General features: G+C 38.6%; 1 protein-coding gene across 3 annotated transcripts; it reads left to right on the top strand.

The window, feature by feature from the left end:
- Nucleotides 1-5310: 5310 nt before the first annotated feature.
- Nucleotides 5311-26680, top strand: LOC108696710 (carcinoembryonic antigen-related cell adhesion molecule 5). 3 transcript variants are annotated; one of them, XM_041569569.1, is made up of 11 exons: nt 5311-5423; nt 12910-13218; nt 17810-18100; nt 18567-18851; nt 20602-20841; nt 21771-22088; nt 23958-24080; nt 25045-25124; nt 25862-25903; nt 26244-26307; nt 26483-26680. In XM_041569569.1, exons 1-10 carry the CDS (start codon nt 5390-5392, stop codon nt 26298-26300), a joined length of 1779 nt encoding a protein of 592 aa, XP_041425503.1. In that variant the 5' UTR covers nt 5311-5389; the 3' UTR covers nt 26301-26307; nt 26483-26680. The 3 variants fall into 3 exon arrangements, with proteins under 3 accessions (XP_041425503.1, XP_041425502.1, XP_041425504.1); XM_041569568.1 differs by lacking the exon at nt 5311-5423 and adding an exon at nt 12475-12596; XM_041569570.1 differs by lacking the exon at nt 5311-5423 and having other exon boundaries at nt 13086-13218; nt 18007-18100.
- Nucleotides 26681-27044: the final 364 nt, after the last annotated feature.

Genomic DNA, 27044 nt, shown 5'->3' with positions numbered 1-27044 from the left:
AGTGAGAGGTGAGTATACAATATATTTAAACATCTGATAGCTTAGACTTCGGATAAATCGAAGGACATAGACTTGCCCTTTTTTGAAAAGCCTGAAGATCACCACATCTAATAGCCCAAGATCTTTCAGCTTTAAGATTAAAATCCACTTTAAGAATTTCTTCAATTGTTGGTATAACAAAAGATTTCCAATTTTCAAAAATAAGCATTCTAGTAACAATGAATATGTGGTTATAAATCAGTCTCTCCCTAGGAGTCAAGTCCATAGTCTTTAGATGCAACAAAACCTTGACAGATCTCTGATCCCATAACAAGCAGTAAATACAATTGGGGTGGGGTGAACTGGTTGAGAATGGAATCCATGCTGGTGATAATAGTAAACTCTAGATGAGCAATGCTCAGATACAGAGCTCTGTAAAGTGATTCTGTAATGATTTTTAGGATTTATTTTTTATTTCTAAATTACACTGTGTAATTTCACTCTACAATATAAAATTTCATTCCTGAACCAACAGGTGTATTTTTTTTTAAAGTTTTTATATTGGTGTGGAGGGAGCCATCTCAGGTAATTTTGCTTAGTCATGTGCTTTCAAAAAGAGCCAGCACTTTAGTTCGGGACTGCTTTCTGGAAGGCTGTTGTTTCTCCTACACAATGTAACTGAATGTGATGCATTGGGACCTGGATTTTGCTATTGAGTTCTGTTCTTAGATCATGTTATCTTGTGTTAGGGAGCTGCTATCTAGTTACCTACACAGTGTTCTGTTTTTAGGCTGCTGGGGGGAGGGAGGGGGTGAAACATGCAGTAAAAAAAGTGACTGAAGTTTATCAGAGACTGAGTTTATGGGGCAGCTGGGAAACTGACAATATGTCTAGCCCCATGTCAGATTTCAAAATTAAATATAAAAAAAATCTGTTCTCTTTAGAGAAATGGATTTCAGTGGAGAATTCTGCTGGAGCAGCACTATTACCTGATGCATTTTGGGGAAAAAAGGACAGTATCCCTTTAAGGGAGCAAAAAGAGCAGACTTTGGTGACCAGTTGTATGTGGGAGGATGCGCCACCTTGCGGAATGAAACAATAGAGTTCCCCCGAATGAATAACAGCTTACAGGTTGGTGCTTCTGTTGCTAAGCTAACCTCCAGATATTTCCAGATAACCGAGTAACTAGCAATATTCAAACAGATTTTAATCAGCAAAACAAACATCTGACCCAACATGTCCCCAGCGCAGGATTGCTATTTGTACTGGATGCTGATGCCTTGTTATATTTCTATATAAAAGGTGCATTTGTTAGCTGCAAAGCTATGTGTTAGGGAAGATTGTAACATACTTACCGTAATCTTCCTTTCCTGTATGAACTCCATGTCAGTACTTACTGGGTTAGCCCCTCCCCCATGCTCCCATCAGAAGGACCCTCCCCAAGTCTTTAAAGACTTGGCCACACTCACCTACCGGCGTCTTTGTAACAAACTTCTAAAATCACTTGAAAAAGGGCGGGCCATACTGACATGGAGTTTGTACGGGAAAGGAAGATCACGGTAAGTATTTTACAATCTTCCCTATTCCCTTTACAAACTCCATGTCAGTACTTACTGGGACGTAGCAAGCTAGTATTTTCCCAGTGGGAGAGCAATAGGCTCTTAACAAGAATCTGTAGCCATAAATGGCAAGACTTTGAAGAGCCTAATCATGCAACTTCTATAAGTGAATGTTATGATTCCTGGTAAAAACTCCAGAATAAGTTACAGGGATAAGAATAGCCATCACATGCATGCTTAGTTTCAGTGTAGATTTGTAAGGCACCTGTAAAAAACACTTGGTAGGAGTTAGAATCCCAAACAGACCCCTTTGTATGTGTGGCCTGCTTAGAATATAAACAAAAGTGCAGAGCATAAATTGCACAATGAGGCGTACTTGAAGCATGTATTATAATGCCTAAATATCTGTTGGCACAATCGGGTCTGGACTTCCAAGTACAGACATGGAAGTAACTACTGAAGAAGCAGACCCCGTGGCTGCAGAGAGCCCAGGAGGCATAGGGGCCCATGAGGCCAAAATAATGCTTAATCTCAACATGCATTCGAAAAACAGGTGAACTTCTGGACATGCTGGGGGCCCTAAATCAATTTGCTGTGGGGCCCGGAAACTATCTAGTTACACCACTGTACAGAGGGGTCCAATCAGTTCCCCATCAGCCCACTAAATAGTGACTTTCTATTGCCTCTTAAGGCAGCCCCTTCTGGCCTTAGCCAGAAGCCACAGATTGCCAGTCTGGGCACAATGCATATAGGGTTATTTCAGCAAAAAGAAACAAAAAAAAACAGCTGCGCACTTTCTTGCCTTATTACAGTCTCTGTCAGGACCAGTAAAATCACACATATCCTCCCCCCATGCACCTATATGCAGATGGCCCATACACATTTTATAGATAGATAGATAGATAGATAGATAGATAGACAGATAGATATGGACCTTTTTCAAGGATAATACAAAAACTTTCTAAAAACACATTAAAGGAAAACTATACCCACAAAATGAACACTTAAGCAACAGATAGTTCATATTATATTAAGTGGCATATTAAAGAATCTTACCAAACTGGAATATATATTTAAGTAAATCTTGCCCTTTAACATCTCTTGCCTTGAACCACCATTTCGTGATGGTCTCTGTGCTGCCTCAGAGATCACCTGACCAGAAATACTACAACTCTAACTGTAACAGGAAGAAGTATTGAAGCAAAAGACACAACTCTAATTGGCTCATGTGACCTAACATGTATGGTTTGTTGGTATGTTTGTGAGTACAGTGAATCCTACAATCCCAGGGGGCGGCCCTTATTTTTTAAAATAGAAATTTACATTACAGGTAATGCTAAAATGCACATAAAATATAAAACAAGTTAGGGACCGCCATTCGGGGTTTACCTTGACGTGGTATGGTGGCTTATCAATTTTATGATCATAACTTTGTCACAAAATAACCCCTGTTTTGGGTACATATGCAATAGCATTTATTATACATATATATATACTTTAAAGCCTTTAGAGTGCTCCCACAACCCCCCTGTTTTGATATTGTATATTTAGCCAGGAGCTGTGGCATAGCTTCAGTGGTCGTAGCACCCCATACCCCCCCTTTAAACTAGTGGTGATCCTATGCTTTTAAAATTGGGCATTTGTTTTGGGAATATCTCTCCTTTAAAAGCCGGATTGCCGGCTGGGGAGGATTTAGCCCTCAGTGAAAAAACAGCGTTCAACGGACATTGATTACAGGTAATGCTAAAATGCACATAAAATATAAAACAAGTTAGGGACCGCCATTCGGGGTTTACCTTGACGTGGTATGGTGGCTTATCAATTTTATGATCATAACTTTGTAACAAAATAACCCCTGTTTTGGGTACATATGCAATAGCATTTATTATACTGGGAGAGTATACTGACCAACCCTAGAGTTCCAGCTATGGATATTGAATAATACTGCCTATTTGACAAGAATAAGGAGCAAACTGCCTTGGCCCTCCAGTAATGCCGACACAAAACAGGGAAAACTTGCAGAGAAGGGCCCCAAACACTGTGTTGTACAATTAATACCTATAATCCATATAGCAGACAGGCTTGAGGCGCTCCTGCTCAGAAACAATATGGAAACTCACCTAGCACAGGGAGAACATTAACCTGATACAATTCCATGTTTAATTGAATGAAGTAATACCTTAACACAGGAGAATGCATTGCATTATAAGACATTCAGATGTAAGTGTATTAGATCATGCAAAGCAAAGATACAATCACAGCAACATGTTATACATAGTTTGGATTAGCTGTTGTTTAGAGCAAGCATACAGTATATCAGAGCCTAGCCGCCAGCCAGCCAGCCCAGGGATGCATTCATAAGGGCTACCTTTTCCAGGGGAGCAATACTGGACAGCAATACTGATTCCAGGAGAGCAAAAGCTTCAGCGCATCACCTCACAGAACAAATAGCAGCATTCATTAGGGCTATTGTTGTCAGGTATGCAAATATACAGGACTCAGTACACTGTAGTTTTGCATAGGATAGTATTAACCACTAGGACTATTGGAATAAGGTGAGCAATTAGCCAGAACTCAGCATACACTGCTGGTTTCAAGTGGGCAAAAGGTCAGAACCTTGCACAGTGCAGATCAGCAAAGGATTAGCTCCGTACACTTCAGAACAGAATATGAACATGTTCCTTACCTGTAGCTCCTAATGCCAGGCTGTAAGTAGGTCTCTAATGCCACATATTGCAGGACACCAGGTTCATTGTTAACAGGCCTCACAAGTTTACTGATAGCAGTACTTACCAGAGGCTGCTGGACAGATGTTCCAGTCTGCAGAGTTAGAGAGTGGGCGGGGCCATCTGCACTTGCTATAGCTGGCAGTAGCACAGGAATCACCTGATTATACTCAGCTGGTGTCTGCACATACAGAGGAATCCCATAATTGTGCTCAATGGGGGGTTTACCAGTGGAACCCGCTGATTAAACTCATCTGCTGTCTGCAGAAGCAGGTAACCAAAAGCAACTGCTGTGGTTACACAGAGGCAAATTGGATAATTGGCATCTCCTAACACAGCCATGCACCATTTCTAGCTGAAACCTATAAGACAGGCATTTTTTTTTTTTTTTAAATGACCTCTACCTTAGGAAAGTCTGCTGAGGGAGGCAGCTGGCCATGGAACCTGCCCTCCATTTAAAAGACAAGAAAAACAAAAAGAAAAACAAGAGGCAGTAAGGCTCAGGCCTCTAACTAATTATGCCTAAACTGGCTGACCCTCTAACTGCCGCCTCCCTCGCCCATCCGTAAAAATAAAGGGTGTGTAGGGGCCACATACACCACTGCCCCTGGACGCCTTTTGGGCAGGTCAGGAGGGCACATCTGATGGGGGGACAAGCACTTGCCGTTGAATGCTCTGATAGCAATATAGAAACGCAACTGAAACACAGGCAGACCAGGAGTAGCAAACATTGCACACCAGTATCTTACCTGATCCAGAAGACTCCAGGATATGAGGCCGAGTGCTGGGAACAAAAGGTCCCATGGACCAACAACCCCTGTCCCTAGAACGCCTTATGGACGCATAGGCTTTCCCAAGGATAAAAGAAAACCATTTTTGCTTCCAATGAGGGCAAAATGAAAAGGAAAAAAAGACGCCGGTAGGTGGGTTTGGCCGGTCTTTAAAGACTTGGGGAGGGTCCTTCTGATGGGAGCATGGGGGAGGGGCTAACCCGGTAAGTACTGACATGGAGTTCGTAAAGGGAAATTAAATTTTTCCTAGTGGAATTACCATTAGGTATATTCCTCAGTGACCACTAGGTGGAAGCACTGCACTGTAAAATCCCAGTTTCCAAATATCTTTCACATGCGAAGAGGTCAGGTCCTCCGGCTTGCCACAGGTAATGCACCAGATGTATATAAGTGTGATCCTGTCCTAAGTTAGCGTGCCAATAAAGGGTTATATGATGTTTTTTTATGGACAGTTCACATGTTGGGCATAACAGGGCATGGCCTTGGTTGGTCAGGGTGTGGTCTAATTTGACTTGCATTTTCTAATTTTCTAATTGAAATATTAGGAGGTATGACACCCATTGTTTTGAAATGGTGTTGGACATGCACTTGACTGCATATGTTTTGTTACATAGTGCATAAGTATTTAACCCTTTAAGTGCCAGCAGAATTTCACATTTTGGTTACGCGAAATGCCAGCCGTTTTTGAAACATTTTGTGCTCTCTCACTTTAGGGGCATTTTCTGAGGGGAAACCTATAGTTTACCTAGGAAAACTATACATTGTTTTTTTCGGTAGAAACTGAGCTTTCTAAATCTGCCTGAGTTTTCATGTATTTCCACCTGTGCAAAAAAATTTATAGTGCTAAATACCAAAAAAAAATGAAAAATTACCATTTTTCATCGTATATCAATTTATACCAGAAAAATATTTCATTTTAGGGATGAAAATCCAACTGATTTGGAAAGCCTTATGTCTCTCGAACGTGCCAATACCAGATATGTATAGTTTTAGGGAGATTTAGGATTTCTGTACAGCAAAAACTCCCGGCAGTATATTACCGAATTTTGAAAGCACTAAGGCAGAAAACGGCATGCTTTAGATTCCAAGGCAAAAAATCCTGAAACCGTAGGTTTACCCCAGAAAACCATACATTTTTGAAAAGTACACATTCTGCCGATTACAAAATGGGTAACTATGTCTCTCTACTCCCAACTACCAAACATAAAAGCTTGTCTGAAAATAGCGGTTTTTCAAAAAAAAATTCAAAATTCTGAAAAATCATTTCAAAGGTTTTATTTTGCTGCTCCGCATATCCCAAACTATATTAGGTACCAAGAAAAAGCACCTGAAATATGATTGCCAGGGGTCCACTGAACAGTTTGATACCCATTATGCATAGGTTTACCAAAGTATCTGGCATTTAGAGACACCAATATGAAGTTAGCACATCCAAATTGATCAGGACTTTACTTCAGCTACTGAGAAATCAACACATTGACTGCATTTTTTGTGGGGTAAAAACACAGAAATATATGTTTACCCCCCAAACCCATATATTTTTGGAAAGTACACATTCTACTGAATCTAAAATGGGTACCCATGCCTTTCTGCTCCAAACTACTGAGTCGCAAGGCTTTCCCAAAATTGTCGGTTTTGGTGAAATATCTGAAAATTGCCTCAAACCTTCAACTTCCCAGCACCATATCGCCCATGTATCATTACGTACTAAGAAAAAGCACCCTAAATATGATTGCCAGGGTTCCTCTGAACATTTTGGTGGTCATTGTTCATAAGTTTACCAAAGTATCTGGCATTTAGAGGCCCCAAAATGAAGTTAGCGCATACAAACAGTCCCGTGGGTAACTTCAGCTAATGAAAGATCAACACATTGACTGCATTTTTGTGGGGTAAAAACACAGAAATATATGTTTACCCCCCAAAACCCATATATTTTTGGAAAGTACACATTCTACCGAATCTAAAATGGGTACCCATGCCTTTCTGCTCCAAACTACTGAGTCGCAAGGCTTTCCCAAAATTGTCGGTTTTGGTGAAATATCTGAAAATTGCCTCAAAGCTTCAACTTCCCAGCACCATATCACCCATGTATCGTTACGCACCAAAAAAAAGCACCCTAAATATGATTGCCAGGGTTCCTCCAAACAATTTGGTGGCCATTGTTCATAGGTTTACCAAAGTATCTGGCATTTAGAGGCCTCAAAATGAAGTTAGCGCATACAAATAGTCCTGTGGGTAACTTCATCTAATGAAAAATCAACACATTGACTGCATTTTTGTGGGGTAAAAACACAGAAATATATGTTTACCCCCCAAACCCATATATTTTTGGAAAGTACACATTCTACTGAATCTAAAATGGGTACCCATGCCTTTCTGCTTCAAACTACTGAGTCGCAAGGCTTTCCCAAAGTTGTCGGTTTTGGTGAAATATCTGAAAATTGCCTCAAAGCTTCAACTTCCCAGCACCATATCACCCATGTGTCATTACGTACTAAGAAAAAGCACCCTAAATATGATTGCCAGGGTTCCTCTGAACATTTTGGTGGCCATTGTTCATAAGTTTACCAAAGTATCTGGCATTTAGAGGCCCCAAAATGAAGTTAGCGCATACAAACAGTCCCGTGGGTAACTTCAGCTAATGAAAAATCAACACATTGACTGCATTTTTGTGGGGTAAAAACACAGAAATATATGTTTACCCCCCAAAACCCATATATTTTTGGAAAGTACACATTCTACAGAATCTAAAATGGGTACCCATGCCTTTCTGCTCCAAACTACTGAGTCGCAAGGCTTTGCCACAATTGTCGGTTTTGGTGAAATATCTGAAAATTGCCTCAAAGCTTCAACTTCTCAGCACCATATCACCCATGTATCGTTATGCACCAAGAAAAAGCACCCTAAATATGATTGCCAGGGTTCCTCCGAACAGTTTGGTGGCCATTGTTCATAGGTTTACCAAAGTATCTGGCATTTAGAGGCCCCAAAATGAAGTTAGTGCATACAAATAGTCCTGTGGGTAACTTCAGCTAATGAAAGATCAACACATTGACTGCATTTTTGTGGGGTAAAAACACAGAAATATATGTTTACCCCCCAAACCCATACATTTTTGGAAAGTACACATTCTACAGAATCTAAAATGGGTACCCATGCCTTATTGCTCCAAACTACTGAGTCGCCAGGCTTTCCCAAAGTTGTCGGTTTTGGTGAAATATCTGAAAATTGCCTCAAAGCTTCAACTTCCCAGCACCATATCACCCATGTGTCATTACGTACTAAGAAAAAGCACCCTAAATATGATTGCCAGGGTTCCTCTGAACATTTTGGTGGCCATTGTTCATAAGTTTACAAAAGTATCTGGCATTTAGAGGCCCCAAAATGAAGTTAGCGCATACAAACAGTCCCGTGGGTAACTTCAGCTAATGAAAAATCAACACATTGACTGCATTTTTGTGGGGTAAAAACACAGAAATATATGTTTACCCCCCAAAACCCATATATTTTTGGAAAGTACACATTCTACAGAATCTAAAATGGGTACCCATGCCTTTCTGCTCCAAACTACTGAGTCGCAAGGCTTTGCCAAATTTGGCGGTTTTGGTGAAATATCTGGAAATTGCCTCAAAGCTTCAACTTTCCAGCATCGTATTGTCCATGTATCATTACCAGCATAAAGCATCCTAAATATAAACATAGGGGTCTACTAAACAGTTTGATGCCCAATATGCATAGATATACCAAACTATGTGGCGCACAGAGACCCCCAAATGACAATATGTATAGACATTTTCACGGCTGACGCGCTGGCTGCTGCAATATAACCACTCGGCGTGTGTATTATGCGACATTAGACCACCTAACAGTACAGAGACCCCAGAAAACTATATATTTTCAGAAAGTACACATTCTGACGAATCCAATATGGGTAAATATGTGTTCCTACTGCAAACTGCCAAACTGCAATGCTGAACGTAACGGTTTTTATCAAATTTCTGAAAATCGTCACAAAGCTTGAATTTTATCCCATTATATGCCCCACATTTCGTAACTTATCAGCATAAAACATCCTAAATATGAACGCCAGGGGTCTACTGAACACTTTGATGCCCAATATGCATAGATATACTAAACTATGTGGCGCACAGAGACCCCCAAATGACAATAGTGTATATACATTTTCACGGCTGACGCACTGGCAGCTGCAATATAAGCACCTGGTGTGTGTATTATGCAACATTAGACCCCCCTAACAGTACAGAGACCCCAGAAAACCATATATTTTCAGAAAGTACACATTCTGACGAATCCAATATGGGTAAATAAGTGTTTCTACTGCAAACTGCCAAACTGCAAAGCAATGCTGAACATAACGGTTTTTATCAAATTTCTGAAAATTGTCAGAAAGCTTGAATTTTACTCCATTATATGCCACACATTTCGTAACGTATCAGCATAAAACATCCTAAATATGAACGCCAGGGGTCTACTGAACACTTTAATGCCCAATATGCATAGATATACTAAACTATGTGGCGCACAGAGACCCCCAAATGACAATAGTGTATATACATTTTCACGGCTGACGCACTGGCTGCTGCAATATGAGCACCTGGTGTGTGTATTATGCGACATTAGACCCCCCTAAAAGTACAGAGACCCCAGAAAACCATATATTTTCAGAAAGTACACATTCTGACGAATCCAATATGGTTAAATAAGTGTTTCTACTGCAAACTGCCAGACTGCAAATCAATGCTGAACATAACCGTTTTTATCAAATTTCTGAAAATCGTCACAAAGCTTGAATTTTACCCCATTATATGCCCCACATTTCGTAACTTATCAGCATAAAACATCCTAAATATGAACGCCAGGGGTCTACTGAACACTTTGATGCCCAATATGCATAGATATACCAAACTATGTGGCGCACAGAGACCCCCAAATGACAATAGTGTATATACATTTTCACGGCTGACGCGCTGGCTGCTGCAATATAAGCACCTGGTGTGTGTATTATGCGACATTAGACCCCCCTAACAGTACAGAGACCCCAGAAAACCATATATTTTCAGAAAGTACACATTCTGACGAATCCAATATGGGTAAATGTGTGTTTCTACTGCAAACTGCCAAACTGCAAAGCAATGCTGAACATAACGGTTTTTATCAAATTTTTGAAAATCGTCAGAAAGATTGAATTTTACCCCATTATATGCCCCACATTTCGTAACGTTTCAGCATAAAACATCCTAAATATGAACGCCAGGGGTCTACTGAACACTTTGATGCCCAATATGCATAGATATACCAAACTATGCGGCGCACAGAGACCACCAAATGACAATAGTGTATATACATTTTCACGGCTGACGCGCTGGCTGCTGCAATATAAGCACCTGGTGTGTGTAATATGCGACATTAGACCACCTAACAGTACAGAGACCCCAGAAAGCCATATATTTTCAGAAAGTACACATTCTGACGAATCCAATATGGGTAAATATGTGTTTCTACTGCAAACTGCCAAACTGCAAAGCAATGCTGAACATAACGGTTTTTATCAAATTTCTGAAAATTGTCAGAAAGATTGAATTTTACCCCATTATATGCCCCACATTTCGTAACGTATCAGCATAAAACATCCTAAATATGAACGCCAGAGGTCTACTGAACACTTTGATGCCCAATATGCATAGATATACCAAACTATGTGGCGCACAGAGACCCCCAAATGACAATAGTGTATATACATTTTCACAGCTGACGCGCTGGCCGCTGCAATATGAGCACCTGGTGTGTGTATTATGCGACATTAGACCCCCCTAACAGTACAGAGACCCCAGAAAACCATATATTTTCAGAAAGTACACATTCTGACGAATCCAATATGGGTAAATAAGTGTTTCTACTGCAAACTGCCAAACTGCAAAGCAATGCTGAACATAACGGTTTTTATCAAATTTCTGAAAATTGTCAGAAAGCTTGAATTTTACCCCATTATATGCCCCACATTTCGTAACGTATCAGCATAAAACATCCTAAATATGAACGCCAGAGGTCTACTGAACACTTTGATGCCCAATATGCATAGATATACCAACTATGTGGCGCACAGAGACCCCCAAATGGATATATAGTAGATAAAATTTACAAGGCAAAACAAAATAAGGCAGTAAAGGGTGAAATGCAAAAAAATCCAATAAAACCACAAAAATCAATGTTTTTTTTCCAGACTAGTGTTATCGGCCGTCAGAATCACAGTTTGAATATTTTAGATGGTCCAAACAGGTTATACGGCTAGAAACAAGTGAACACAACATATGCAGAGCTGAAAATGCAATAAAATGGCTAAAAATTCAATAAAATGGCTAAAAATGCACCAAAATACCCAAAATTGCAATATAATCACCGAAATAACATACAAAAGGTATTGCACAGTACGGTTAGCGAATACGCTATGCGTAATGGCAATAAAACATTTTTTTCAGCCAAAAAAAGAAACGATGCGATAAGAAAAAAAAAAAAAAAGCCACAATGCCATGTATGTGCGTGTGCGTGTGTACAAATGGTAAATTACATGTTATGTGCGCGTGTGTGCGTGTGCACATGTGTGTAAGTGCAGTGAGTGTAAGTGACCCCCCCAATCCCCAAAAATGTATGTGTAAGTGTGTGTAAGTGTGAATCTAAGTGTGTATTACTGTAATAAGTGTGTGTTGGTGTGTTTGTGTGTGTAATCGTTGCACTAACCTGAAAAAGTCGCTGGAGACTGTTGCAGGCGATCAGGAAGAGCCTCTGGAAGACATCTGCCTCGTGGTTCCTGTCTGTGTGCTGTGGGGGCGGAGATCGTCGATCCGGTGCAGGCTGCAGCAGCAGGACACGTAAGTAACACGTGCCTGCTGCTGTTTTTGGGCCCCTGGGCGATCGCGCCCCAGGGGCCACTCGATCCCCTGCTCTGCTCGTTGCCTAGGGGCAGGGGATCGAGCAGGAACGGAGCGAACGGCTCTAACAGTTGCTCCTCCGCTCCTGAACCAGGAAATGCTGCAGAACGTAGAATCTACGTTCTGTGGCATTTCAAGTACCTTTGCCACAGAACGTAGATTCTACGATCTGTGGCATTTAAAAGGTTAATTAGTATTTAGAATTGTTTATATACAAGACCTACATTTTACTTGATACTGTGACTATATCTACAGTTTCATGCTTCTATGCCATCCCAATTAACTATAAACATTAGGAATTGATTTCTGTTTTATAATGAAGGTAACAACAATAATAATCACCCACATTTGTTCTTTCCAACATGGTCTGTATCTTGTTTACTCAATGTGATTAATAATGCTCTGGCACTACTCAGTATTGTGCCACTCCTCTACTGAGGGACAAAGGGGAAAGTACAGATCGACTGAGAAGCACACACACATATACATATACACACACACACACACAGCACCTAGATTGTGGTGCAGACACTGCACTTATGGGATCATACCGGTACCTGTCTGTTTGGATCCTGCTGCTCCTGGCTGACTCAGGTGAAGGCCCTCAGGATTATTGACAATTTGTTATACTGCTATAATTACATATTTACTGATGAGCAAATCCACTTCACAGGAAAAATTTGCGAAATGGTTCAAAAATATATTGAAACGGTAAAAAATTCTCTAAGCGCATTGAAGTCAATGGGCGTCAACATTTTTTTTGCTGCAGTTTGCTGCAGTTTCGGGGATAAAATTGCAGATGCCGAAATGCAGAATTTTGCCACAAATCCATGACAGGTGTCAGAAGGTGAGTCAGGACTAAGATACTAATAATCTGTCCACTGAAGTTTTCCCTGTTCCTCCATAGGGTCTGTATCTGGTTTACTGAGAGAATCAGGAGCTTTGGGAAAATCTGTGAATCTCACAGTGAAGCTGAATCTGCCCACACAGCGTGAAGTACAATGGAAGTTTGGTGCCAACTCTATCATTGCAACTGCCCAGCTGAATAACCCTCCCCTCTATTATGGCAGTTACAGAGGCAGATGCCACCTGTATGATAATACAACTCTCCAGCTGGACAATCTCACTCCTGCAGATACAGGGGTATATTGGCTCTTTGTATCCAACGTGGACACTGCAGCACAACAAAATGGGTCGATTTCTCTTACTGTTTACAGTAAGTACTGAAAGCCGATTTTGAAGGAAGTAATGTAATAATGTTTTGTAACATTAGGTTGCCCAGTCTGAAAATGTTATCCAAAGTAAAATTTACTGAATCCAAACAGTAACCAGTCAAGAATGAGCACTTTGGACAAATGTAATGCACTCAGAATCATTATAAAAAAGGAAAATTAAAACAGAATTGTCAGTTTGGTCCTTTGTCATCCGGGTAGGGCTGCACTAGTTAATTATACGTATATATATATAATAATAGTTAATTATCTATTCTGATATTGAGCCTGGTACCTACATGCAGGTGGGAAACAGTGTCTCTTTTTTTTACCTAGTATGGAATTTTATGGAGATTAAATTATCCTAATATCATAGTAATGTACAAGGCTGTGATTACTCTAATTAATAATGTATAGGCAGGAACAATCTGTGATACCTTCACCCATCATAAGCTGCTCTGGTTCATAAAGTTGTGCATGAGAAAAACACGTTGCCATGACAATACATCTTTGTTATTTCCCGTTGGAGTTGCCCACTGTGCCACTGTGCAATTCCTGGTAGTTGATTTGCATATGACATATATATGTCACTGCATTGTATTACATAAGGTTCCTCTTTGATATTACCATGTACTCTATCCTCCTCTGCCTGTAGCATGTAGTTTAGACACATAAATGAACAATGTTGCACTGAAATGGTTACTTTTTCCTATCATGTGTATTAATTTTAGGGATGCACCGAATCCAGGATTCGGTTCAGGTTTCTGCCAAGATTCAGACATTTTGAGCAGGATTCAGATTCGGCCAAATCCTTGTGCCTGGCCGAACCGGGGATTTCACGTAACTTTTTATTACAAAACAAGGAAGTAAACCAATTTTTTTCCACTTTTTCCTTTCCTGTCCTTATTTGCATATGTAAATTAGGATTTAGTTCGGTATTCGGCCGAATCTTCCAAGATGGATTCAGGGATTCGGCCTAATCCAAAATAGTGGATTCTGTGCATCCCTAATTCTTTTAATCCAGGTGTCTCCGAGTTATAATTGCTTTTTTGGTTTTCACTTTATATACATCTTGTCATTTTAATATACAGATATCTATGGGGAGTGACATCATGATGAAACTTTTTGGTGCCAAAATTTGCTACTGTGGTATTTAATTTGGGGTCTGTATACTGTGTGGCATCTTAATAAAGGTCTGTGAGTCAGACCCAAAATGTTGATCTTGCACAAATAAACTCTTTTCTTACTTTTGAAGTCCTATGAGTGCAGTTCTATTGTTTATGTGCTATTGCTGAACTATAGCATGGCACTTAGGCATTTCTATATTGAGAAATTGGATATTGAGAAATGTGCTTCAGATTACCAGGGGCAGCAGAAAGCTGCTCCTGGTAACATTAATTCTGATTTTTAAATCAGAATTTCAGCTCTTCTAGTGCAGAGCTCTAGCAATCCAGCAGAGAGGGCTACTATGGGATAGATATGTAGATAGATAGATAGATAGATAGATAGATAGATAGATAGATAGATAGATAGATAGATAGATAGATAGATAGATAGATCGTCAACTCTCACTATGTATATAGACCTAGTATATACAGTAGACCTAGTAAGCAAATGTTAACGTGGCCTTTTTTTATGTATTCTGCCTTTTCCAGCCTGCAGCTGAACATTATAGTTCTGTCTGTGACTGACTCTTTCAGCCAAAACAGACAGTAATAGTCTTGTTGTTATTCTTCTTCTTCTTATTGCTTTTATTTATCGTCACAACTCACTGATTCTTTTATTCTAACTTTCAAACTGCTGCTAGGGTATTTAAACCTTAGCAAACATAACAGCTGATATACCGAGTCTGGGAGCTGCAGAAAAACAAATATATATATATATATATATATATGTTTAGAAAATCACAATTACAAAATGATTGTTTATTGCAAGTTGTCTTAGAATACTGTTGTATACATCTGTTGGGAGAACTACCCATATAAGCTGCATTGGAACCTATACTACAGAAGTCTATATGATATGTCTATATGATGTCACCATAACACTATAATAAGGTGACTTTGGACAGCATGGTGATGTAAATCACTTTCAAATGTTGAACCAATGGGCTTCTTAATCCTTTTCAATGTGTAAGGGTACCTTCCTGTGCGTTAAAGGCCAAGTACACCAACGTGTTAAAAACTGAAGAACATATCTGTTTGTTGTACTCACAAACAGTTGCTGGTTCAGTTTTATTCCAGGACAAACAGGCACTTGCACCATAATATTTGTCTTGCTCCCACTCTTGGCAAGCATTACACTCCTTAGTTCAAGCACCCCCAGTTAAGTCTCCACGGACACATCCCTTTCTGGGTTTACTCACCATCTCCTGGTCCTGACACAACTGACGTATATGCTACGCCTTGTCTCCACCTGGGCATGAATTTCTTGTGACACCTTCCGGTCCTAACAGTCTGGCATATGCTCTATGCCCCTCTGTCCTACTCGGATAGGAATTTTTACCTGTCCTTCAGGATGTCTTGACCTTACTATTGCTTCTGCCCTCACTGGCTTAGCCTGGCTCATAAACCACTACCTCCTAGTTGGGGTCTCAGCTACCCGTTCTAACTGTTCCTGGACTAACATCTACATCCAAAATGTGTTCACCAACCCTTGGGTGTGTTTTCCCTTTAAATACCATTCCTGTTTCAGTCACTACTATAACATTTCCTCCACATGTGCTGTTCCTAAGCCTGTTCATGTGCCTTCCCTTTACTAATCACATGGAACTCTTTTCAACCCAAGATGTTTCTGCCATCTTGTGGTTACATTACATCTTAAAGTTATATACACTTGCAATCATTCAACATTTTGCAATGATTTAACATTCTACAATCATTCAGCATTCTTCACGCATTTCAACATTTTTGCACTTGCCATTTTATAGAATTCACATACACTTTTAGCACACAACACCCAATCACCCTCTTACACTCAACGCCTTTTGAATCAAGCACGTCCCTTTGCACAAAAGCAGTCACACAAGATTAAATAATGAACAAGACACCAAAAAAAATGCATTGCAGATAACTTTTAGAATCAAAATCGAGTAGCCTTATTATATTCATAAGACTTAAGAACCAACTTTTATAATAGCGCACACAAAACTGTGTAAAACTCCAGAACAACATGAGTAAATGATTACCCCGACTGGGTTATCCCCCTTCAACTGAAAAACACAGTATAACATGCATATCACCCAATATGTGAATAAGTTGAACATCAACAAAGTTATTTAGTGCAGTCACTACGGTTGCATTGGATATGCCTCCTCAAATCATCCTAGTAAACCAGACCTGGGTATAGGCAAAAGAATTATAATACGCCGGATGAGGCTTCTCAATGGACTTTCCGTCTTCGTGGAGCACATCCACACTTAAGTGTCGCTCAGGCGCCCTCTTACAAATGTATTAAAGGAGTTTTTCATTTTTTTTTTTCATTTTTTCATTTGTTAACTTTCAGTATGTTGTAGTGAGTGATATTCTGAGACAATTTGCAATTTGTTTTATTTTATTATTTATTTATTATTTGTGGTTTTTGAGTTATTTAGATTTTTATTCAGCAGCTCTCCAGTTTGCAATTTGAGCAATCTGGTTGCTAGGGTCCAAATTACCCTAACAACCATGAATGGATTTGAATAAGAGACTGGAAAATGAATAGGAGAGGGACTGAATAGAAAGATGAGTAATACAAAGAAGCAATAACAATACATGTTTAGTGACCCCTATTTGAAAGCTGGAAAGAGTCAGAAGAAAAAGGCAAATAATCAAACAACTGTAAAAATAAAAAATAATGAAGACCAGTTGAAACATTGCTTAGATTGGACCATTCTGTAACATACTAAAAGTTAACGTAAAGGTGAACCACACCTTTTAGTATCTTCTAAAAGTACTTTCCACTTTAATCACGTCTTCTTGACCCACTCGGTACCATGCTGTCCCTACATGGATGGACAGCAATGCAGTCCTTGCATATCGAATTGCTTGAATTTTTCAGGCTTTTTCCTGAATAACTCTTATTTAGGCTTTTTTCCCGAATTGCTCAAATTTTCTGAATAAGTTTGATTTTTGGGCAAAACCCAGTGCATACCACAAATTTCAAATTGAGAGATGTGCCTCTACCATTGACTTATACAGGACGTCACCAGGTCTGAGGTGTTGGATTTTCGGATTTAGGCTTTTTGCAGCATCGGGGGATAATAAATCTTGAAATAGAATTTTCGAGATTTTAACTTTGGGATTTTAATAAATAACCCCCTAAAAGTACCCCATATTTTAAAACAGGAGGATAATAGAAGTTACCTTGAAGTTCCATGACTTGTGACTTATATGGCTTGGTTTGTGGCCTTGTTTCTTTAATAAGATAGCTATAAGCACAATATACAGCAGCACCAGCTTTAGTAGGAGGAACTTCTTTGTACAATGGAACATTAATTTTTATTGCAAGTATAAAGGTTGTCTTTTAACGAATATGGGTTATTTAATAATGTACTGTTTTTATAGAAGTTATGTAATACATATGCCAGAAAAAAAACACAATTTACTTGTCATTTAGGTCCACTTACCCTTCCAACTCTCAAAGTGAACATATCTACCACTAATGGCAATGCTTATCCTGTTAATGGCACCAATGTGTCCCTCCATTGTGACGCTGGCGGTCAGAATGTGGTTAATTATACTTTTTACCAAGGTGTAGTTGATGCCTGCTCCCAGCCCCATGTGACCTGCAACAAAGACTTCATGTACTTTCAGCCAATCACGATGAGTGACACCGGGATATACACCTGTAAAATAGAGAATCCTATCAGCAGTAACACCAGCCAGCCGCTCAGTATAATAGTCACAGGTATGTTGTTGTACAATATATATATATATATATATATATATATATATATATATATATATATATATATATATATATATATATATATATATATACACACACTACACACACACACAGAGAGGAGTTCTGCCTGTAAATATAAGTTTTTATATATGTTTATGTGTGTGTATTTTTTTAAACAATGTTTTTATTGAAATTTTTTATGTATTACAATATAAGTGTTTGTTATTTATTATCTTGGAAATTTAAAAAATGAATGTAAATTGCAAAATTACTTAGAATAGCACTCTCATCAATTTTACATCCCCTTATTTTAAAGGTTTACTCATTCTTTAAATAATGTGTCAACCTATTATGGTTTTATATCTAATCAATAGCAGGCACTGTCAGACATAAACATAATATTGCTATATACTGTAGCTGTCTCACTAGATCATATAACTATATAATCTTGTTCTCTGGTTGGCAGGACGATTATCTGGGGTGACACTGAGCAGTAATGCATCTTCAGAGCTGCTGTGGGCAGGGAAGGATTCAGTGGATCTAACATGTTCAGCTCTTGGCACTAATGTCACCTTCTCCTGGTACCTGGATGGAGCACCATTACCTCCAAACCCCAGATATCACTTAATGAATTCCAACTCCAGCCTCATTATCAGTCCTGTGGAGAGGACAGACAGCGGATCCTTCACCTGCATTGGCTCTAACAGTCTGAATAGTGAGACCAGTAACCTCCTGACTCTCAGACTTGGCTGTAAGTATTATGGGATGTTTATGATCAATGGGGCACTGAATGGGTATTATATATATATATCATATATCCATACTTGCTAAATTGGGGAAAAAACTTGTAGAGTTATAAGTAGTGATGTGCAAAACTGGACCATTTGTCTTTGTTGCCCCTGGCTGTTGTGGGACCCCCCCCCCCGATCTGCGATTTGAAGGCTTCTTCCTGCCCTCCATTTGTCGGACAGTTGCAGCAAAGACATTGCACACCTGCGCAGCACATCAGCACAGCAGGGGGGGTCTGGAGGGGGCCCTGGGACAGCAGCCCTGGTGGGCCCCGGGCCCCCCAGTCCGGACCCTGCTTACGTCAAATGAATTGTAGTCATTGGATGTTCTTTCTTGGTCTTTATCTTATATTTTTTTCCCGTGTGAAAAAAACACTCTTTTTGTCCCGGCAAAACGAAACCCATTCGAGCACAGGTTTGATACAAGTTTCACCACTAGTAGCAACAACAGGAATTTCTCCATGAATCTGTATCAGCTGAAAATACTTGCTCATCCCTAGTTCAAAGAGTATCTGCAGTTCTTGGAGCCAGGGCAATAAATGTGGATGTCCTTTTATGTTATGGAAGTACAGTATATCAAATAATTAAAATTTTTAAAGCATAAAATTACTTAGAGTACTTTTCTTTGCACTTTATATGCCAGTTACTTTTTTTTTTTTGTTTATTTTAAACCTATTAAGCTGTTAAATAACTGCTAATATAGTGTTTGTAACAACAGCAGAACCTGTCAGATTATTTTACCTAATAATTCAGTGCATTATACTGTATATAAATATATATATTCTTTGTTTAATAAATTTTTCAAAGGAGAACAAGGCACTTGGATTGTCCAAATCCGAATACTGCGGAAAAAGACAGAATCTTGGCTGATCCTGAATCGGAGCATACTTTTGGGAACTGGACACCTTTAATTACTATTTCTGCTTTATGATTTTCATTACTAGATGTTGATCAAATCCATAGTAACACATGCAGGTTTTTTTTATTAATAAATAATTCAGTGCCCAACCTGTGCAGATCCCTAGGACTGCTCTTGAGCAGCAGAACCATCACACCAAAATGAGCATTATTGTACCAGCCAGTTTTCCCCTAATTCTGGCTTTCTGGTTGGTTTCACAGAGGAGTAGGTGGGCTGTACTGTGTTCCCCCCTGTGTTTAAACCAAGTGGAAGTGGAGCTCAAAAGGTTCCAAGAGCAGCCTGACCCTATTGGTGAGGAAGCAGGGAAACTAAAGTAATTGGCAAAAAAGAACCTTGTTTGTTATGTGGATTCATTTCAGCTATATATGTTACAGCTATGTAAGAGTGTGCTCTCTCTCTTGTTCTATTATGCACCTCAACTTCCTGATGTGAGGGACCTTTTAGAATAACTTCATGGAGTTACAGGTTGCTGCATAAGCCAAACCAATGCCCAGTTGCTCCAGCACTAAGGGCAAGTTAGTATAAATATTTAGTGTAAATTTGCCAGCAATGAATACCCCAAAACAGGAAGCTGTGAAATTTTGCTTCACTGGGCCAGCACTTCCGGCAGGAACACCACTTGGCCTACCAGCTTATCACAATGAGTTTAGCAAGTCACATGTGTTGATTGGCCAAGGAGGCTTTGTGACCTGGTACACTGTGGCGGCATACGCGGTGTCCTCTATTCATAAATGTGCCCTTTTGTATGTCAACAATTTATCTTTAACCCTATACCTCTCAATCTTTTTTTATAGGGTTTCCTAACAGAAATATTCAGTGTAATGCAGCCAGATCGGACCAGACAGTGACACTGAGCTGTTCTTGGCCTGGAGGCAACCCTGCTGCAAATGTCACCATGATATTTCAGAATACAAAATACACAGCACAGGATACAGTGACTAGGGATGTACCCCTTAATGTCATCTCCCCTGGGGCAGAACTGACCTGCTTGGGTGCACAAGGGGGGCAGGATATGGTCTGCACCATGATCTTGGGTAAGAGATGTCGTAAGCCACTGAGATATGTCAGAACATTAAAAACCTGTAAGGTAGAATCTGTATTGGTAAATTTGCTTGGGCCTATTTATAAAGCACTGAAATAGTTAAATCATCTATATTTATAACTATAATTGTGTCAAAATCCTTATCAATTTGATTCTTTATAAATAGGGCTTAGGTGATACAATAGAATATAGACTCTTGTTTTCCAGTTGTGGGTAGGTTGCCTGTCCTTCATTCATAACTACATTATCTTAATAAAACAATATTAAGAGAATGTAGTCAGTAAACGACTAATTTCAGTGGGTGGGAGGTGTGACTGTGTATGTCAGATACATCATTTACGCCTGTTCTATTTGTATGTAATATTAGGATAATGAATTAGGTAGGCAAATGATGTAATGCAAATATGCTGCACAGGTTGTTCTGTGCAATAATTAAAGAAAAAAGGTTTTGGGGCACATTTATTAAAAGTTTAATTTTTCTGATGCTGAAAAAAAAAGCGCAACTTATTTGGGATTTATTAAAAGACAAAACTGCAGCAAATCCAAATAAAAAAATACTCCAGTTAAAACCTGTCGAAGTCATGTAGAAGTCAATGGCAGATGTCCCTTTAACAAATGGAAAATGTTTCTTGTCTTCATAATCTTCAAGGGTTTCACAGTGGTTTTCATTCAATAATCTGAAAAAGTCCCTTTTTCAGGCGTCAAATCGGAAAAGTCAAGTTTTTTGAGCATCGAATCGAAAGTCGCGTTTTTCGAGTGTGGGTTTTGGGAGTTTGGCTGATTTTTTTTTCTTTATTATGAGAAAAAAAATCAAGTTTTAGTATATACCCCCAATTACTACTTTTTTATTATTCATCTTTCTATTCAGACCCTCTCATATTCCAGTCTCTTATTCAAATTGCATTTATTTATTTTGTTTAGGAACTCCAATCGGGTCACAAAGTAACACTGTCTCTTCAGTGACAAAAGGAGAAAATGTCTCCATGTCTGTCAACTTAAACTGGAGCAGAAATGTTTCTCCCAGAATTCAAATCCTTCCTGCAACATTCTCCTGGTTCCATCGTAGTTCTGACCGCCCTCTTTCAGTCAGTGGAGGAAAGATCTCAGTCATTTCCAGTGACTATAAATCAGAGCTGGTGATCTCTTCAGTGACTGACAGTGACAATGGAATTTATGAATGTGAAGCCAAAAACTTTTTAGGAAACTCAACATTCTCCTTTCAACTCAGTGTGACTTCAGGTATAACTTAGAATGTAGCATCTTTCCATTTTAAAGCATTTGTATTGCTAGAAACTGTTAATGATTGCACTAGAGCAATGAAAATTAGGTTTAAAGTTAAACAATATGGCCAGTGCTAACCTGGAGAACTAAAGCCTAACAAAAGATGTAGGCTAGAAATGTTGTAGATTACATTTTGGGCTTCTGTACCAGCCCAAGGCAACCACAGTCCATTAGCAGTAAAGATCTGTGTCTCCAAAGATGCCCCAGTAGCTCCCCATCTTCTTTTCTGCTGATTCACTGCAGATGCTCTGTGCTGCTGTCACTTACTGAGCTTAGGGACCCACTCACAATATGCAGTACATAATAGAAATGTCATAATATAAGGCTAATTAGTAATTAATACAGATAATTACTACATGGCAGCACAGAAACCAGTGCAACTAGCACCAGCATTTAATAATCAGCCCTGTAGCATCAGCTTATATTATTTTTATTATCATTTTCTGCTTGATAATTGATGACGACCCCTAAGCTTAGCTTCTCAACAGCTGCTCAGAGCCCACTGAGCATGTGAGTGTCACAGACACTTTCCAAGATGGTGACCCCCTGTGACAAGTTTGAAGTCCTGGATTATTGCTGCTATTGACAAGCTGAAACTTTAGGCTGGTGCAATCAGTTCACTATGTATAATACAGCATTTTTAGACACATTAATTTTTAGGGTTTAGTTCTTCTTTAAATGTATATAGTTAGCACGATGCAGGTTTAGCCAGCCCCGGTCTGATCTGCATACTGTGCCCCCTACAATAAAAAGTGTTTTGTGCTCATCGCATTTATTGTGGCCAAGGATTATTTGGAGCAGCAAAGGCTTTTCATGTGTACTTTGAGTGACAGGGGCCCACTAGCCACGAGGGCCCTGTTATATACAACACTTTGCTACTATTCTGCAGTGTGACTACAGGACAGATTCACAAATTTACACATAGTAACAAACACAGATGGGAGAAAAAGTGATACAGTACAGGTTTAACTGTTATTGGTTTCCTGCAGCATGAAAGCAGATTTATCATTCTTCTATTAGCCAGCTTTCATTTCATCGTCCGCAAAAATAACAAGTTAGCAGAAAAATAAGGCGCACACATTTAACTTTGATTGTCCCTCGATTTGGAAACAGTGTAAATACAAATAGTAGAGGTGTAATTAGGCCCAACTTGTCTGATTTAGTTTAACAGGTCATACCTTGTATATACTCAATATGCGGATACCCATCTGGTCAACATCTCATTCAAAAACCTAGGTTGTCCTCTAATGGTTTATCCTTGACTCTTCTGTGAAGGTTTTCACTAGATGTTGGACCATTTGGGTTGGATTTACTTTCATTCATACATCAGAGGTTGACACTGATTTTGGACGATGAGGGTTTGGTGTTACAATTCATCCCACAGGCATTCCATTTGGTTGCAGGGCTCTGTGCAGGACAATCAATGTCTTTCATTCTCATTTTAGCAAATACATCTTGTATGGACCCTACTTTGTCCATTGGGTTATTATTGTGTAGAAACTGTAAAGGGCCCTCCAAAACTCTTGCCCCAGAGTAGGAAGAACAGAGATGCATTTTAATGATGTCTTTTAATACAATTATAAAGCAAAGACTGTGTTATGATAGACATAAAAAACTAATTTCTGCTGCCATTGTCTCTTTAAGACTGCACTCCCTTCAAATCTAGCAAGACAAGTCATTATTAAGGAAACATAATAACACATACATAGTGCTGTTACTTCTTTATAACAAAAATACCATTTTTGAAGAATTACTGGCTTTCTTGTTCCTTGTGATAAAATTGTGCCTATTAATAACCAATTCCATGTTCTGTTCTCAATGTTTTAGGTTCAAACCAGCTGTCTCCTGGTGCAATAGCCGGCATTGTGATCTCTGTCCTGTTTGTTGTAGCACTGATACCTCTCACCATCATCTTCATTCTCCGCAAGAAGAAGAAGAACAACAACAACAGTGAGTGCTTAGTGATGGGACCTTCCCCAACATATTTCTTCTGACCGTATAACTATAAACCTAGAATATATCTATTATTCTGGTATAATTAGATGTCCCTAAACAAATAATTGACTCAATATTAAATTGTTAAAACCATCTTGAAATTGTGACCTTAAATGACAGTATAATTTTCTTTTTAAAGGAAAGGATAACATTGTTTGTAGGGTGCTGTTATATGGAATAAGCCAAGTTGCATTTTGATACACTTTTAAATTTAAAGCGTGTTTATGCATGTATGCATTCTCCTTCCTCTAAATCATCACCAATCTTATTTTGCGATCTTTAGACAAAATAATGTTTTGCATAACATTTTAAAGCAAATAGCTGCTTTTCAACATTTTTCCAGATATATACTCGAGCTACTCATTTAAAAGGTAGGTTATAATAAACACATTAATTCAGCTGATAGGTGCAGCATGAAAATGTTGAAATGTAAGTTCAGTACTGGTATAGCTATTGGCAAGATAAAGCTGCTATAGCCTTGCTCCATTACAGAACAACCCATAAATGTGTGTGGTTGTCTAAGTATTTGTTACAGAAACTCAGGACATGAGAGTTTTTTTTTAATAAATTGTCTCTTTGGTATATTGCCCTACTTACTCTTCTATATTTTATATGCTTCAGGCCATGATCATTGAGGAGTTCCATTGAATTAGTGTGGGGCAATCACACCCAGTGTGTCAGTGCACACCCAGATTGATATTACATTCATACACAATACATTTCCATAACATGAAACCAATGTATCACTAGTACAGATAAAGCCAACCAAGAGGCCTTAGTAATATACCACTCGAGTACTTCAAGCAAATCAACCATAAAAACAAGACAGAAGTTATGATTTTAAAGCTTGGCTCATCCTCCATCCATAATCAGTTTCTCCTCCATATATTCTGAATCATCTTTTTTTTTTCTTTAACAGACGCGCCCACAAGTCCAGTATATGAGAATACAGGCGCCCAAGCACCAAACACTTATGATCGTATCATTACAGGATCAAAGGTACAATCTGATTTCTCTTGCTTCTCTGAAAAATTAGAAAGAGTGGAATATTTGTTCTTTTGTTAATCAGCTTATATAAAATGTGTGGTTATTTAGGGATCATTGCTAACTACCATACTGTTCCCCAGTAAACTTAAATATAGCTGCAATAACTGATAAAAAAGGCCATTTATCTTTATTAAAAATGTTGTGTCTAGTAATCCTGTCATTGGCTATAACTAGATCTTAATCTTCAGCAAATCATTGGTGAGAATTAATTCATGCTTGGTGTAAGTAATGTCCAGTTTAATGTTCCCTGGACAAGTATAGGGTTCTACATCTGGATCTTTATAGGAGCTCATCTTATCTATGAACAAATACAACCATGGCAGCCAGCAATAATGTAGCAGCTTTCACTCAGCATTATTATAACATACATGTTTATAATGAGAAATATCTATATCAATCTGTCTAAAGGTCTTGTAGATAGTGGTCCAGTTTTTAAAAGAGAAAACCCACATTTTTAAAGAAAAAAAGCTGCTAAAAGTCAGAATGCGAAAATAATCCATCTGAAACCTGTTGAGGTCAATTCGACACAAAATATTCACAAACAATGCAATATCACGTGCATCTTATATTTAAAAACCAATTACTGACTGCATCTCTGTCTGTCCCAAAGAACATTATTTGTAGCTGATTGCAATTTTTTTTTTAAATTAAATTAAAAAATTAAAATTAATTGGATTATTCTTTGACAGGAGACCATGGCAGGAAATAGGCCCCAGGAATCCAGCTATCAGGTACATTGATTATGCAAGTTACATATCTCTGTACATTTGTGTGAATGTTTTCATAATAAATATATATACAGGATATATATACTGTATATACTGTATACAGTATATACAGTATATATATATATATATATATATATAGTATATATATATATACTGTATATATACAGAGTATATATATATATATATATATATATATAGTGCAAGGGCCACAAACTTGCATGTTCTCGAAAAATGTATAACATCAGTTCAGAAATGTGTGAAATCTTCTTTAAAACAAAAGCTTATAAATATATTCTTAATGCAAATATGTATATCATGTTTTTTCTATTTCTCACATAAACAGGAGCTTCAGTTCCCAAGTAATGATGTGTATAATCATTTGAGGAGAACACCCAGATAAAATCCAGGTAATTATTAGTTAATAGGACCTTTCCAGTCACTTACAGAACATACTGTATAAGTCATTATTTTCCCTGCAGATCTCATTAGAATGTGATTTTTTGCTAAGCAGGATGAATAATTGTTTAAAACTGATTGTTCTCTTATTATCACATATGTATCTGTTGCTTTTTTCACTTTTAGATTATTACAATGCTGGAGACTCAATAAAGGCTCAATACAAGCTGTGGGTGAAAAAAACAGAACTTATTAGAAACACAAAGGGGAATCAGTCTTCACAGACTTTGAGTGATATTTGTCAATGCCCTGTTCCACCCAGACCCCAGCCTCTGTTCTATCCCTACTTGGGATACGATACAATAAATTCTGTATTCAAGTATATCGAAAGAAGCCTAATGTGTGGATGGCAATGGAATCTATACCTGTCCTGCCCATTAGATGTGAGTTGGGACAATTCTGGAACTACGATCATTACACTGGAAGTGAAAGCATATGGTATACAGTATATGGGGTGCACTTGCAGGGATATATTTTTATAAATTAAACTTGCAAACCTGTTTCACAAAGGTTTAAACATGGAACCACATGACTTCAAGGGGTGGTTCACCTTCAGGTGCAAATTCTTTCAGTTTCTCAGTATCATTTTTGATCTACCGTAGATATTAGGGATGCACCGAATCCACTATTTTGGATTTTGAATCCTTTCTGAAAGATTTGGCCGAATACCGAACCCAATCCAAATCCT

This window comes from Xenopus laevis, chromosome 7L (assembly GCF_017654675.1).
Source record: "Xenopus laevis strain J_2021 chromosome 7L, Xenopus_laevis_v10.1, whole genome shotgun sequence".
Taxonomy (NCBI): Eukaryota; Metazoa; Chordata; class Amphibia; order Anura; family Pipidae; genus Xenopus; species Xenopus laevis.
Note: the sequence above shows the minus strand (reverse complement) of the source record. Positions and strands in the feature narration are given on the sequence as shown.